The 12,892-nt window shown below is 38.2% G+C and overlaps 1 protein-coding gene across 2 annotated transcripts in view; it reads right to left on the reverse strand.

Annotated features, from left to right (window-relative positions):
- Positions 1-12,892, reverse strand: part of evlb (Enah/Vasp-like b) — a 47,854-nt gene that overhangs the window by 5,742 nt on the left and 29,220 nt on the right. For both annotated transcript variants that reach the window (XM_059357018.1, XM_059357017.1), the window contains exons 4-6: positions 5,527-5,593; positions 650-717; positions 61-308 (exon numbers count right to left, since the gene is read on the reverse strand). In XM_059357018.1, coding sequence (XP_059213001.1) covers positions 61-308; positions 650-717; positions 5,527-5,593 — 383 coding nt within the window. The remainder of the gene's footprint in view (positions 1-60; positions 309-649; positions 718-5,526; positions 5,594-12,892) is intronic.

Consider the following 12,892-nt stretch of genomic DNA (forward strand, 5'->3'; position numbering starts at 1 on the left):
AGATAACAGGAAGAAGTCGGATAGAGACATCAGAGTCACGGAGATAAACGGGCGTCTCACTCTTTGAACGCGGCGCAGTTTGGCTCCAGCGATCATAGCGGCGAGACCCGTGTGGGCGGGGGGTTCGTCCGCGTGAAACCCTCCACCCATGGGAAGTGGAGGTGGGAGAGGAGGTGGGGGTGCCCCTGCTGAAGGTGGTGGAGGTCCCGGCGGTGGGGGAGGGGGAGGAGGGCCACCCATGTTCATTGGAGGAGGTATTACTGGGGGGGCCACGGAGAGCACAGCAGGGTGGCCTTGGAAAGGAGAACCTGGAGGGAAAGATGGGAAAACTCAATCTGTGTGCTTATAGCTATGTAATTATTTGTGCTAATAAGTAAACATTACACATCATTTTATCATACGCACTTCAGTTAACCCATTGAAGCCTGGAAAGCGGATATGTCGTTTTGTAGTATTTGTATAAGCTCTCAAATACTTTTTGAATTTCATTTCTATCTGCTACAAAGGCTGAAAAATCTATTATTTAGTAGAAGCGTTGACACTTCTGTTGAATTTCCAGAAAAACTTCAGGTTTTAGGGGCTTATTTTAAAATCGCCCAGAGGTTTTACAGGCGTTTCAGGTGTCAATGGGTTAACGTGTGTTCTTTACCTGAGTTGGACGACCGTCGCTCCCGCTCCATGTGTGCCTGCATTTGCTGCTGCTGCTCAATCATCTGCCTAAAGGTGCATGTAGAAAACACAGCCGGTCACTTTATATAGCAAATGTCACATGTTATCTGTGATTCTGTCACTTTACTATCCTACAGGAAAGGTGCAGCCAGCCGTCTCACAGCAGCAGCCAGAGAAAATCCTTCCTGCATCCAACTTCAAACATCAGCAGGTCCAAATAAAAGTGACAAGTAACCTAAAAAAGGCGTCCAACCCGATAATTACTGCAGGCTCTGTTGTGCACAAGCTGTGACCCGTCAGCACTAAATATAGAACCATTTCATTTTCAAATACAGTATACAGACTATATAGATAAAGCAGTAAAATTACATTTTTCTTCTTCTTATGTGTTCATTAGAGCTGTGTTCTTTACTTTAAATAAATTTATGCTCATGAAGATCAGCACAGAAATGTTATTCTACCCATGTTATCTTATTTTGACAAGCAGCTGCTTCCTAATTGTGCTTGAGACCACCTGTATCATTTGTATTATATGTTTTAATTTACTAGATGTTATGTATTTGTGTAATGACTACTATACTAATGGTATATGGGAGGGCTTTTTCTTCAGTTGCTAAAATGTATGTAACAGTGTAATCAGTTCACTTGTTCATTTGTACATGATGCTTTGTACCCCGAGTGTGGTACTTATAGGCAAGGCAAGGCAAGTTTATTTGTATAGCACAATTCAACACAAGGTAATTCAAAGTGCTTTACATAAACATTAAAAACAGCAAGACACAATTGAAAACAGTAAAAACAGTCAATTAAAACAGGGAAATAGAAATAAAAATATAAATAGAATAAAATAAGATACAGCAGTATAAAAAAAAGAGATAAAATAATAAAAAGCACAAGTCAAACATAATATAAGGTGACTGAATGCATCTTGTTTGGAGCATTGAGTATTTGAAGTTCTCCAACCAATTTTATTTACAATTTGTATTTAGGGGATTTATTTTATTATCATTATTATTATTATGATGAATGCATACACATATATACTTACTTATTATTGTATTAATTTACACTTACATTTTTTTATTTATGTAAATGTGATAAATTAGTTGAATAATTTAAATTGCATTATATTTGTATATTTCTATACACCTAATGTCCCTTCCAGAAAAAGATTATTGAAAAAAATAAATCAAACACATCAAATATATGAGCTTCATTCCGATACATATAATTATGATTATTTAAAGCGGTTTTAACTATTTTTTTATTGTCCACAAATATCCTCACACTGTTAGCCGTAGCAACTAAAGTTGATGTGGCCAACATGTTAGCAAACAATTGTCAATTCACACATCCAGCAGATATGCAGCAACATTAGCATTCACTTAGAGTCATGTTTATCTAATATTCACTCTTCTATTATCTCTGGTTCCAACCAGACAAAAATAACTGGCTTATTATTGGCTAAATGTGTGGCTAACGTGTGTTCAAAAGCTAGCTGTTTGTTGTTGGGCAGGTAACGTTTTGTGGTTTTATCAGAGCTTTTTTGCTGAAACAGCTGCTGGGAATGAGGTGGATGAAAGTGGTGAAACCAATCCAAAAGATGAAAGCTGCAGGTTGTAAAAACCAAAACACTGACAGATGCTAAAACACTACGTAGAGAGATGTGTGTCTCTGTGTGTTCATCACAGAGCGATCCCCTTCATGTAACACATATTTACTTGATCAATCTTAACATAAAAATAGTGATTAGTGCGGCTTTTAATCATGATGAAGGAAACATGTTATTACCGAACTTGATGATGTGTTTGGAGTACACCTCTTTCATGCTTAGGTCCAAAAAATGATTTGAAAATAAATAAAAATCTTTGGTAACACTTTCTATGAAGACTACATCTATAGTGCATTATGAGCGCATTCATAGTGAATTATAATGCTCATTATAATCAATCATAATGCATTATGACTGCATTCATAAACACATATAAAGCTTCATGATGCACTATATCAACAGTTACAAATATAGCTTATAATGACTTATAAATCCAAGTGTCTTATGAGTGCTCTTGACTGGTTACTTAAAGCATACATTGATCATTTATTTATACTTATGGCATCCTATGAGTCCTTATAACAATTGATTGTTGAGGTGTGTGTATAGAGGGGTATGAGTAGTTGTAATGTATTATAAGCCTCATCAGTCAGCCTGTAGTTTATAACCAGTCAAGAGCACTCATAAGACACTTGGATTTATAAGTCATTATAAGCTATATTTAAAACTGTTGATATAGTGCATCATGAAGCTTTATATGTGTTTATGAGTGCAGTCATAATGCATTATGATTGATTATAATGAGCATTATAATTCACTATGAATGCGCTCATAATGCACTATAGATGTAGTCTTCATAGAAAGTGTTACCAAATCTTTTTTTTTCTCTGAAACGTTTTTGTCTTGTCATTTGCTAAATTTGGTCCTAAACTTTAGTTTCCATGACGTCCAGACGGGGCGACTTTCCCTGTTGCTGCCTTCACACTGACAGCTGTGATTTGTGTAGCATGTAGCCTTTACAAGACTTGTCATCTACTTGTCTAGTTCAAATAACTTTTTGGCATTGCTGCACAGTTTCCCCTACAGAATGAAATAAACGTCGGCCTTGTCTGTCCAAACTCACATCACTGTCTTCTACATCTCCGTCCATCTCCCCTCCCCACCTTACAAGTGCCCGTCCTCCCGGCTCCCATCAAAACATCCCATCGTCCCTCACATCTCCGTCTTTGATGTGAGAAGCATATGTGTGTCACGACTCAGGAGAGAGAGAAAAGAGACAGCTCGTGGGGAGGAAGTGGAATTTTCCAGCTGTGTGTTGGAGAGCAGAAGTGCTGAGACAGCAACCTCTCTCCGACGTGACAGCAGCAGGAGCAGAGCTGCTGAGCAGTACTGCCCCGCTGCCGCTGGAGAGAGCTCAGTGAAATTAATTTGCGTCCCCCGACGCACAAACCGGAAACACACATAAGCACACAATCTCCCCTCACAATCACAGACGTAATCCTTTGTGCCAGAGGTTCAGTTTAGCAGACATGGGATCAGAGAGCGCTGTAACTCCCATCATATTTGTTCTCTTAAGCCCTGGCATTTGGCATTTGGATGAACCAATAGGCAGAGCTGGGAAAGGTTTAAAAACAGCAACAAAGACCTAGTTGTGCCTGAGTCTGTCTCTGAGGGGGAGAGAGGAATCGTAGCCACAGTGGAAGAAATGCAGGCCGCTTAGTAAGTCATGGAAACTGCCTCAAGCATCATTCCAACACTGCTCATCCATTATTCTGGATTATTCAATCTGCCACTGTGATTCGGGAAAAAAAAGAGCATCTTGTGTTTTTGCCCTTTTTTGTTTATACATTTCTTTATCTCACAGTTACAGTAATGCAAATTGAGAGGGAGACGGAGGGTATTAGAGAGGGATGAAAGACAATTGGAATAAAAGTCATTAAGGGCCGCCTGCAGTCTGTGTATCTCAGTTAAAATTCTCATTCTGTGTGACAGGTTGGCAGACACATGGGGAGCACTCACTATCATAATCCCATCCACTATAGCCGCCTGGGCTGAGTTCAATTGAAGTTCAGCCACTGGTTTGGAGATAATTCAGTTAAATGTTTGGAACGAGCCATCTCACCTGCTCAAATACACAATAAGTCTCAGTGGAAAACGTTTTGGGAGCAGGAAGTGAATGTCACATCACTGCTGGGACGCTCTAAAAATAGCTGAGAATCTTTTATCTTTTTTCAAAAAATCCAGTCTTTTGTAGCTCTCCTGCATGTGCTCCTCTTTTATTTAAAGACTCTCAGCCGGCTTCTTGTTATGAGCGATGGGATCCAACATGAAACAGAATTTTTTGCCACAGTTTGGGTTATATTTTTTGTATTGTGTTTTTGCCTGTGGGGTGTGGTTTTGTTGAAAAAAGGTGATGCCACATTACAGAGTTCTGTCTAATTAATGAGCAACATGCTATTTAAAATTAGATGACAGTTGTGGGGTTGTTTGTATTGGTTGCTCGACTTTTTTCAATCAAATCTGATTTAATTAAATTTCAGCATTAATATCTTTACTAAAAGTGTTTTTCTACACATTTCAATGTTAAATGTTGCTTATTTTGTCAATATTTATAGGTTATATAATTGATATTTAGATATAATTTAGATTAACAATGGATCAAATGGCTGTGTATGTCAAAGGGGTCACTAGTCATGACATACTGGCATGGATGCATGACTGAACAGGCCTACCTGACACAATATAATAATAATAATAATAATAATAATAATAATGCATATTTATTTATATAGCACCTTTTTAAAACACTTTTACAAAGTGCTTTACATAGCAATAAAATAAAAATTTTAAAAAGCAAGAAACAAGGGCAATGATAATAGATAAGAATACACAGTCAAAATAAAATAACACAAGAAGAGACCCACACCAACCACAACAAAGATGTAGTGACCACGAAGTGTCAAAATTCCTAAAAAGAGACAGAAAAAAGGGACCAAAACAACTACAAAGACATGCAAAACAGCTGCAAAGAGACCCACAGAGAGACAGAAGTACAATAATACTCAAAATGACCACAAAGAGACACAAAACTACAAATATGGCAAAACAACTATGGACAAAAAATAACAAAAAATCTAAACAATTATAAAGTGACATAGAGCAACAGACACAAAATGACCACAAAGAAACAGACAAAAACACTGAACCATTATTAGGTCTGTGTTTTACTCCAAGTTTTAGGGTTTTTACACATTTTCCCGTTTTGTTGAACCATTTCACTGTTAAGTTCCGTTTAAAAAGTTTACCTCGCTCTCTGAGCTTCTATCTCATCTGAAGTTGGTCCATTCTGGACTTGGCGCTGGACAGCTGGACCTGCAGACGCAAATGAAAACAGAAAGAGAGAAGAAGAAGCTCAGATAAAGTGAAGCCGACCTTAATAATCTATTACAAGCATTGTAACGTTAATTGCAATTAGTGCCAGTCAAGACAATTAATGACCAGATGACGAGGGATTAATTAGCAGTTGATCATTACGTTCTTTTCTCTGTAATGGAGATGTGTAATAAAAAGCATATTAAATCCTCATTCTAGGTAAATTAACATTAATTGATTTATCCACTTACAGTACAGTGAGGGTGATCAGAATATAACAGTAACAGAGAGCTGCGTGGCCCTGCTCTCATGTGTTTACTCCTGTTACCCACAATGCTCCATTACTGATGCATGATGCTCCATTTCATTTCAATACTGTCTGAGAACAATATACCTACCTCACACACAGAAACACACTCAAAAACCACCCAGAGACCCATGAGTATAATTCTGTGTTAAAATGCAACTTGCTGTGGGTTAAGTGTGATGAAAAGTAAAACCAGAGCGACGTCTGGAGTGTGTTTGAGCTGCTCTCTCGAAGCGGCCCGTCACAAATTGGAAACAGAGGGAATTCTGCAAAGTCTGCGGTTGCGGAGTCATTGACAACATTGTCATTGAAACTGCAGCTTCTGTAACATCTGCTTTTGGGGTCAATGCTAAAAGAAAAGAGAGATCTTCTCAAATTTTGAGGATTTTTTCATCATGTCTCAAAGATGGTGCATCCCTGCTGCTTTTATCAACATCATCTCGGGCAGTTTTGTGTTAGAATTCAGTTTCTAGATGTAAAGAAATGAGAGATGAGGAGGCTTCATATCAAAGGTTTGTGACTCCCTCTGCTATCTCCCCCTCTTGCTTATGATGCGATTTGAGCTACAAGGCACTCGGATGTAATCCGTTTAACACCGTAAGTGAGATCTGCAGATGGAGAGCGAGATAGGGAATGTAATTAATTGAAGACATGATAAGATGAGGACAAAAGGACGTCAACTCGGGGATTACAATCAAATCAGAGTGAATCATCAGTTTTCAGTGAAACTTTTCTCATCGCTGAACTCCTCTTAATCTTCATTGTTCCTCCTGAGGACAACTTCAGAGGAGAGGCTCAGAATTTACGCTCACATTTATGGTTTGGCACCGGCCTCTTTTTAAAATTGAGAAGTCTGTTAAAAGTTATGGGAACAGAGGAGAAACCTTGCAGTGTCAGGACTTTGTTGATTTATGATAGCTTTACTAGCAAGCACTGATGGGAAGGTTGTTGTCAATGTGTACATAAAAACCACAACAAATCAGAGTGTACTCCAGTTGGGTCACATCCAAACACCCTGACCCCGACTGTCTGCAGAGAGGTGTCCCTTACGTAACACGTTTACAGCTCTTTTCAGGGTCAGTACTCACTGACGATGCTCTCCACTGCACTCATCTCTAATGGGAGTGACTCTCTGGCGAGCCGACTAATGGCTGCCATTGATCAAGTAACAGAAGCCCCAAAATAACACAGGACGACAAAAGACCTGACTCACACCTACTATCAGATACCTCATCCACACACACACACTAACAACTTACAACTTTGTTTCTCTCCTACACACAGGCCTGCAAATACTGTAATGTTTACCTGATTCATCTCTATATTTAAGCTGAGGTAGGCAGTTTTCTGGAGAAAAATAGCATCCAGCGTTCCTCCTGCAGCTCCAGCCTCTCTTATAAGCCTCTTCTAATAGACCAGCTGTTCTCAACCTTGGGGTCCAGACCCCAATTGGGGTCGCGAGATGATTTCTGGGGGTCGCCAAATCATTTTGGAAGTCAGCTCTGTCTCCACTGTGTTAAAGTGTTCACGTGTTTTAGTCTTTTTGGTCATTTAATGTCTTTTTTTGGTCATTTTGTGTCTTTTTTTGGTCATTTTTGTGTCTTTTTTTGATCATTTTGTGTCTTTTTTTGTCATTTTGTGTCTTTTTTGGTCATTTTGTGTCTTTTTTTGATTATTTTGTAGTCAGTTTGTGTCTTTTTTTGGCCATTTTGTGTCTTTTTTGATCAATTTGTGTCTTTTTTTGTCATTTTGTGTCTTTTATGGTCATTTTGTGTCTTTTTTTGATTATTTTGTAGTCAGTTTGTGTCTTTTTAGGGCCATTTTGTGCCTTTTTTGATCAATTTGTGTCTTTTTGAGGTCATTTTTGGTCATTTTGTAGTCAATTTGAGTCCTTTTTTGCTTAATTTTATGTAATTTTTTGGCAATTTTGTTTTTTTTCTCTGACAAATCCGGAAGTAGCACAGACAGGGAGATGTTTTAGTTGTTCTCTGCTTCATTATTCGTCCAAAATTCGTCGTATCAACTGAGTTTGTATGATCTGAACTGTGCGTGTGAGATTCTGTTCAGTGAGCGGGGGTCGCGGACAACATGCATGTTAAATTGGGGGTCGTGACTCAAAAAGGTGGAGAACCACTGTAATAGACGAGTATTGGCATATGCATCATTCAGTACAAATGTGTCAATATTGTTGAAGTGTTTCAGAGATGGTTTAGGCTTCTACTCAGCTGCAGCTTATGCCACAAGCCTTTGGTTATTAGCTACGGTTAGCAGCAGGCAAAACAATTAGCAACATTTTCTCTCAATCTCTGAAACACTTTGTCGATATCGACATGTGTTATTGCATTTATTAAGTCCGTCTTGCTTTTTTGTGTTGTTTTGCAGTGCAGGCAGTCGTTGCCAATGCTGGAATAGAAACTTTTTTGCAGCCAATGAATCAAGCTTTCACCATCTGAAGGGACGTGCATGCAGCATGTGTATCTGCATTTGTTAATCAGAGAATGGGAACCCCCACCCTCTGACATTATTCTCAGTTCTGGTGGCCTTTTTAAACCCACAGAACATATACATTGGTTCTGTCTGTTTGGCATCAGGTCAAACACTGTTTTGTGTGTCTGTAATTTGGAGCAAAACTTGACATTTATTACTTAGTTACAGTCTATTTAGTTACAAGGCCAAAGTCAAATTTGAGAGTCCATTTGCATTGACTGACACCAATTAAAATCTGATATTATAACCAATAAAATGGGCAGGCACTATTAGTTCAAAAGGTAGTGATAAATGGGCAGAAGCCCAAAAGTTCAAAAGCAGCATTACAAATATATGTAATGATTGAATTTTGTAATTGGAATGGTGTTTCTGCTCAATAAATTACTTAGTAAAAAAAAATTGATTTATCAAGTGTCAGTTTAATTATTTCAGGAATAAACATACAGCATAAACTGCCGACAGCAGAATCTATAGGATTTAACACACGTGTTTGAACACAAGATATACCAAACTGTTGCTGTAACTATTCTGTACTGTTGCTCCGCCTCTTTCTGTTATTGAAAGTCTGAGAGAACTGTTTACATGCATTTTGTGTTTTTACTCAAGTAGTGTCATTTATCGTTTATGAATGCTGTCATCTCTCAATTAGAATCAGAGGCTTACCAACAGTGAATCATTGAACGTTTATAAACATTTTTGCACTTTATGTTTTAAGTTCCATTTTTTTTTTTTTTTTACAATTATGGCTATACTGCAAATTAGAGATAAAAAAGATTCAAACAAACATAGACTTAGAAGTGTTAGATAATTTATCTTGTTTTAAGAGTTAATTTCTAATTTTAAGTGTTCAACATGCTTATTTCTAGATTTAAGAATCTTAATTCAAGAAATCTTGTCAAATGAAATTATCTGTCCATGCAGCAAGATCATTTCCCTCAGATTTAGTGTTTTTATTTTGTTTTTAGACACACCTTTTCTACAGTGTGTCATAAAGATCAGGGAAGCAATGCTCTTTCTGCTCCGATGGGTCAATAACTTTAAATGGCCCTTTCTTATTGCTACTCAAGTTGGTTTTCAAAAATGTACTTCTGCTTTTACTGAGGTAGAGCAGGATGACACAGGAGAGAAAATGAGAAGTCTAATTTATACTATGTGTTGTAAAAAGAGTGACTATGGCACAACAACAAAAGTTTGAACTTAACCCGGTTTCCTTCCTTCTGGGTCTTCCCAGTAATCGTGTGACTGATACATATCAGAAAAAATTGTATAATGTTATGACATTTTGTGCCAGGAAAAATATTCTTCAGCACTGGATCTCAGATAAGCCCCCCTCAGTGGTGGGATGGCATAGAACTATAATGGAATACATACCTCTGGACTTTCTTACCTGCCTTCTTCACTCCAAAACAAATGCCTTTGAAAGAATATGGAAACCATTTCTTGACTATACTCATGTAAATATTTCTGCTATACTAACAAGAGCATTTGTATAAAAAACTGTATTTTTTTATGTGTTTTCTTTCTTTCTTTAGCACCCATTGTATTTCGCTCTGTACTGCATATTGTACCTGTCACATTTTCCTGGAGCTGATTATTTTGTTTGGGTCTTTGATTTTTGTATTGGTATTCCCAGCTTGTTGTTGTTGTTTTGTCGTTTTGTCTGGTCCTGTCTTCTGTATGTTTGCTTGTAAGACAAGTTAATAAAAATACACTGCAAAATAAAATAAAAAACACATTGCAAACACACACAGACACACACAAACTTGAAACAATAATTGTCATGCTTAAGTTCATTCCCACACCAAGCTTTAGTACCTACATGACATGCTGAAGAAGAGGAAGCGGCTGTAGCAGACACACAGGCACTGACAGACCCACTCCCCGCTCACCATCTCTCTCGCTCTGCTGCCTTTCCTCCCCCTCCATCACCTCCCTCTCTACCGCTCTCTCCTCACCTGCCTGCCGCCCTTTCTCCCCTCCTCCTCCTCCTCCTCCTCCTCCCAGCCACAGTATCGCCTGTCATCTTCTTGTAACCCACACCTCCAGGCAGCAGCAGCGCAGCGAGCATCTCTGGTTAATGTTTCAAAAGGTCGGGTTTGTCTGTAGGCTGCGCAGCCTCATGCCACTCACTACCACAGAAATTACAATATTACAGCGAGCGGATCCTCACGTATGTCTGCTTCAGAATGAGCCTCGTACATACAGAAATACAAAAAATGAGTTATCATATTGAAATGGCTACTCAACCTCTTTAACAACCAAAAAGCTCACACAGTTCACACTTGCAAAGCTGTTCCCAGTACTTATTTTGCATATTTACTCAATTAGTCAATTAAGTTGACTAATTGAGTAAAGGGATAGTTTGGATTTAGTGAAGGTTGTTTGTGTTATTGTGTGAATTTGGTGAATCTGAACTAACCATTTAAAACACCAAAGTCACACAATAACACAAACTGACTAACGGATCCAGGCAGCAGTAGACCAGTAACTCCCATGTTCTGCAAGGTAAAATCACTGTTTTTTTCAAAGGATTCTGGTTTTCTCTCTGTCTCATTTTTCTCTTTTTGATTTAATCTTAATGTACCTTCTTTTATCCTTTTTTTAAATTATTTTCTAGGTAATCAACTCAGTAGTACTTCATACAAACCAATTGAAAAAAAACTCTCTTTAATCATCAAACTGAAATCTGTTATTTTCATCTGTTGACGAACAAACATTACTCATTATATGATAACTGGAGCAGAATTAACCTTTACTTCTGATCTTTTCACACTTACAGGTGACAGGAAGTGTCTTCCTCACTAACCCATTATGAATATAAGCATGGGGATGACCTCAAACACTAGTGTTGTGCTACATTTACTGCCCATTACAGTGCTTCTGCCACAGTGTTTACTCTGTGCTCCAGTGTGTGAACAATCCCGAGGACTAAAGGTCAGGTTGTGACCTTCTTACCACTAGAGGGGGCAGGCAGCCCTGCTTTGAATGGAGGAGAATCCCACATCATCCTTATCTTTGCTTTACGAGGCGTGAATGTATTTTATAAAATCACTGAACACACAGATGTGCTGAAATTAGATCTTTTGTACGAGAGTAAAAAATGAAATTAACATGGATTAACTGCCCCTTTCTCTCTCTCATTCATACATACACACATGGAAAGCTGCTATTCACATTTCTTCTGCACAGTGTGTGTGTGTGTGTGTGTGTTGGTACCCCCGTATAAACAGATTGCATCTCTTTATGCAGCTGTATCGTGGCTAGCTGCTAACATTAAGGCTATCAGTCTCTATCTGTCGACTGTGTGTATCTTCCTCTCCTGTATTTGTGTTCTTGTGTTTGGCTGCTGTCACTCGAGCCTCTTTGTTCCCCGTCCCGTGTTATTAGGCAGATGAAAAGATCTGCTCTCTAGCACGGGACCCAGGGGAGGTCTTCTCAATGACTCATTCTAATTAAGAGGCTGGAGGGGACTGCAGGGGGAGACACACTGCTGCTGCTGCTGCTGCTGCTGCTCCAGTAATGACTGGCAGGCTGTGATACTCACTCTGTCTCTCACTCTCTTATTCTATCTCTCCCCAATTAAGATTTGTCTGTCTAGGAGGAGGCGGTGGGACAATAAGATAATGAAAAATATCTAATTTGTTGTTGGGAATGTAACCTACAGTTAGAATATTCACCACAGTTTATTTTTTTTATTTTTTTCATTTTATTTATTTGTTTTTGTTATTTATTTTGTTGTTATCTACATTTATTTAATTATTCAATTGTTTTGGGTCGTTTTCAGTATTATTGATATTCATATATCAATAATTATTGTTTTCATTGTTGCCATATGTTTGTGAAGTTTTGGCTGTTGGATGTTGTTATATTGACACAAAAAACAAAAAATATATGTTTAAAAAAAAAAGATTTGTCCGTCTTGCTTTTTCACACACAAAACACAGACACACTAAAGCAAGCACACACAGAGCTCAAGAGAACAAGCTCGCCTGTTTTTAATGTGTATTCACAACTGCAAAAAGGATCTCAGATTAAAAGGTTGTAGTCATCCTTAGATTTGATTGGTTCAGCATCTGCATTCAGTTATTATATGCTGAGGATGGCATAACTTATTTTCTAAAGTGCCAAGTAGAGGGGACTAGGTGCCAAAATGAAGCTGCTCTAGCTATAATATTAAAGATTTACTGCTTAGTTTAAGACTGAAGCTGGGAACTCACCAGAAAACTTTAAACACAGTCACTTATTTTGCCTAATTAGACTCTCTGTGGGGGCATGTAAGACTGACAACTCTCTGACCTTTCTACAAGTTGTTTCTGCCATCAAATGGAACTTGTAAATACGTGATGGGGAATTGTGTACACAAGATGTTTGGCATTCAAACAGTTACATCGTGAGGATACCGTTTCTAGTCAATTCTTTCTAGCAACATGTCTGGAAGCCTCTGAGTCTAACAGTTAAGTAAGCTACCACACAGATAATGTAATGTTATTGCAGGAAATACATAA

This window comes from Centropristis striata, chromosome 18 (assembly GCF_030273125.1).
Source record: "Centropristis striata isolate RG_2023a ecotype Rhode Island chromosome 18, C.striata_1.0, whole genome shotgun sequence".
NCBI lineage: Eukaryota > Metazoa > Chordata > Actinopteri > Perciformes > Serranidae > Centropristis > Centropristis striata.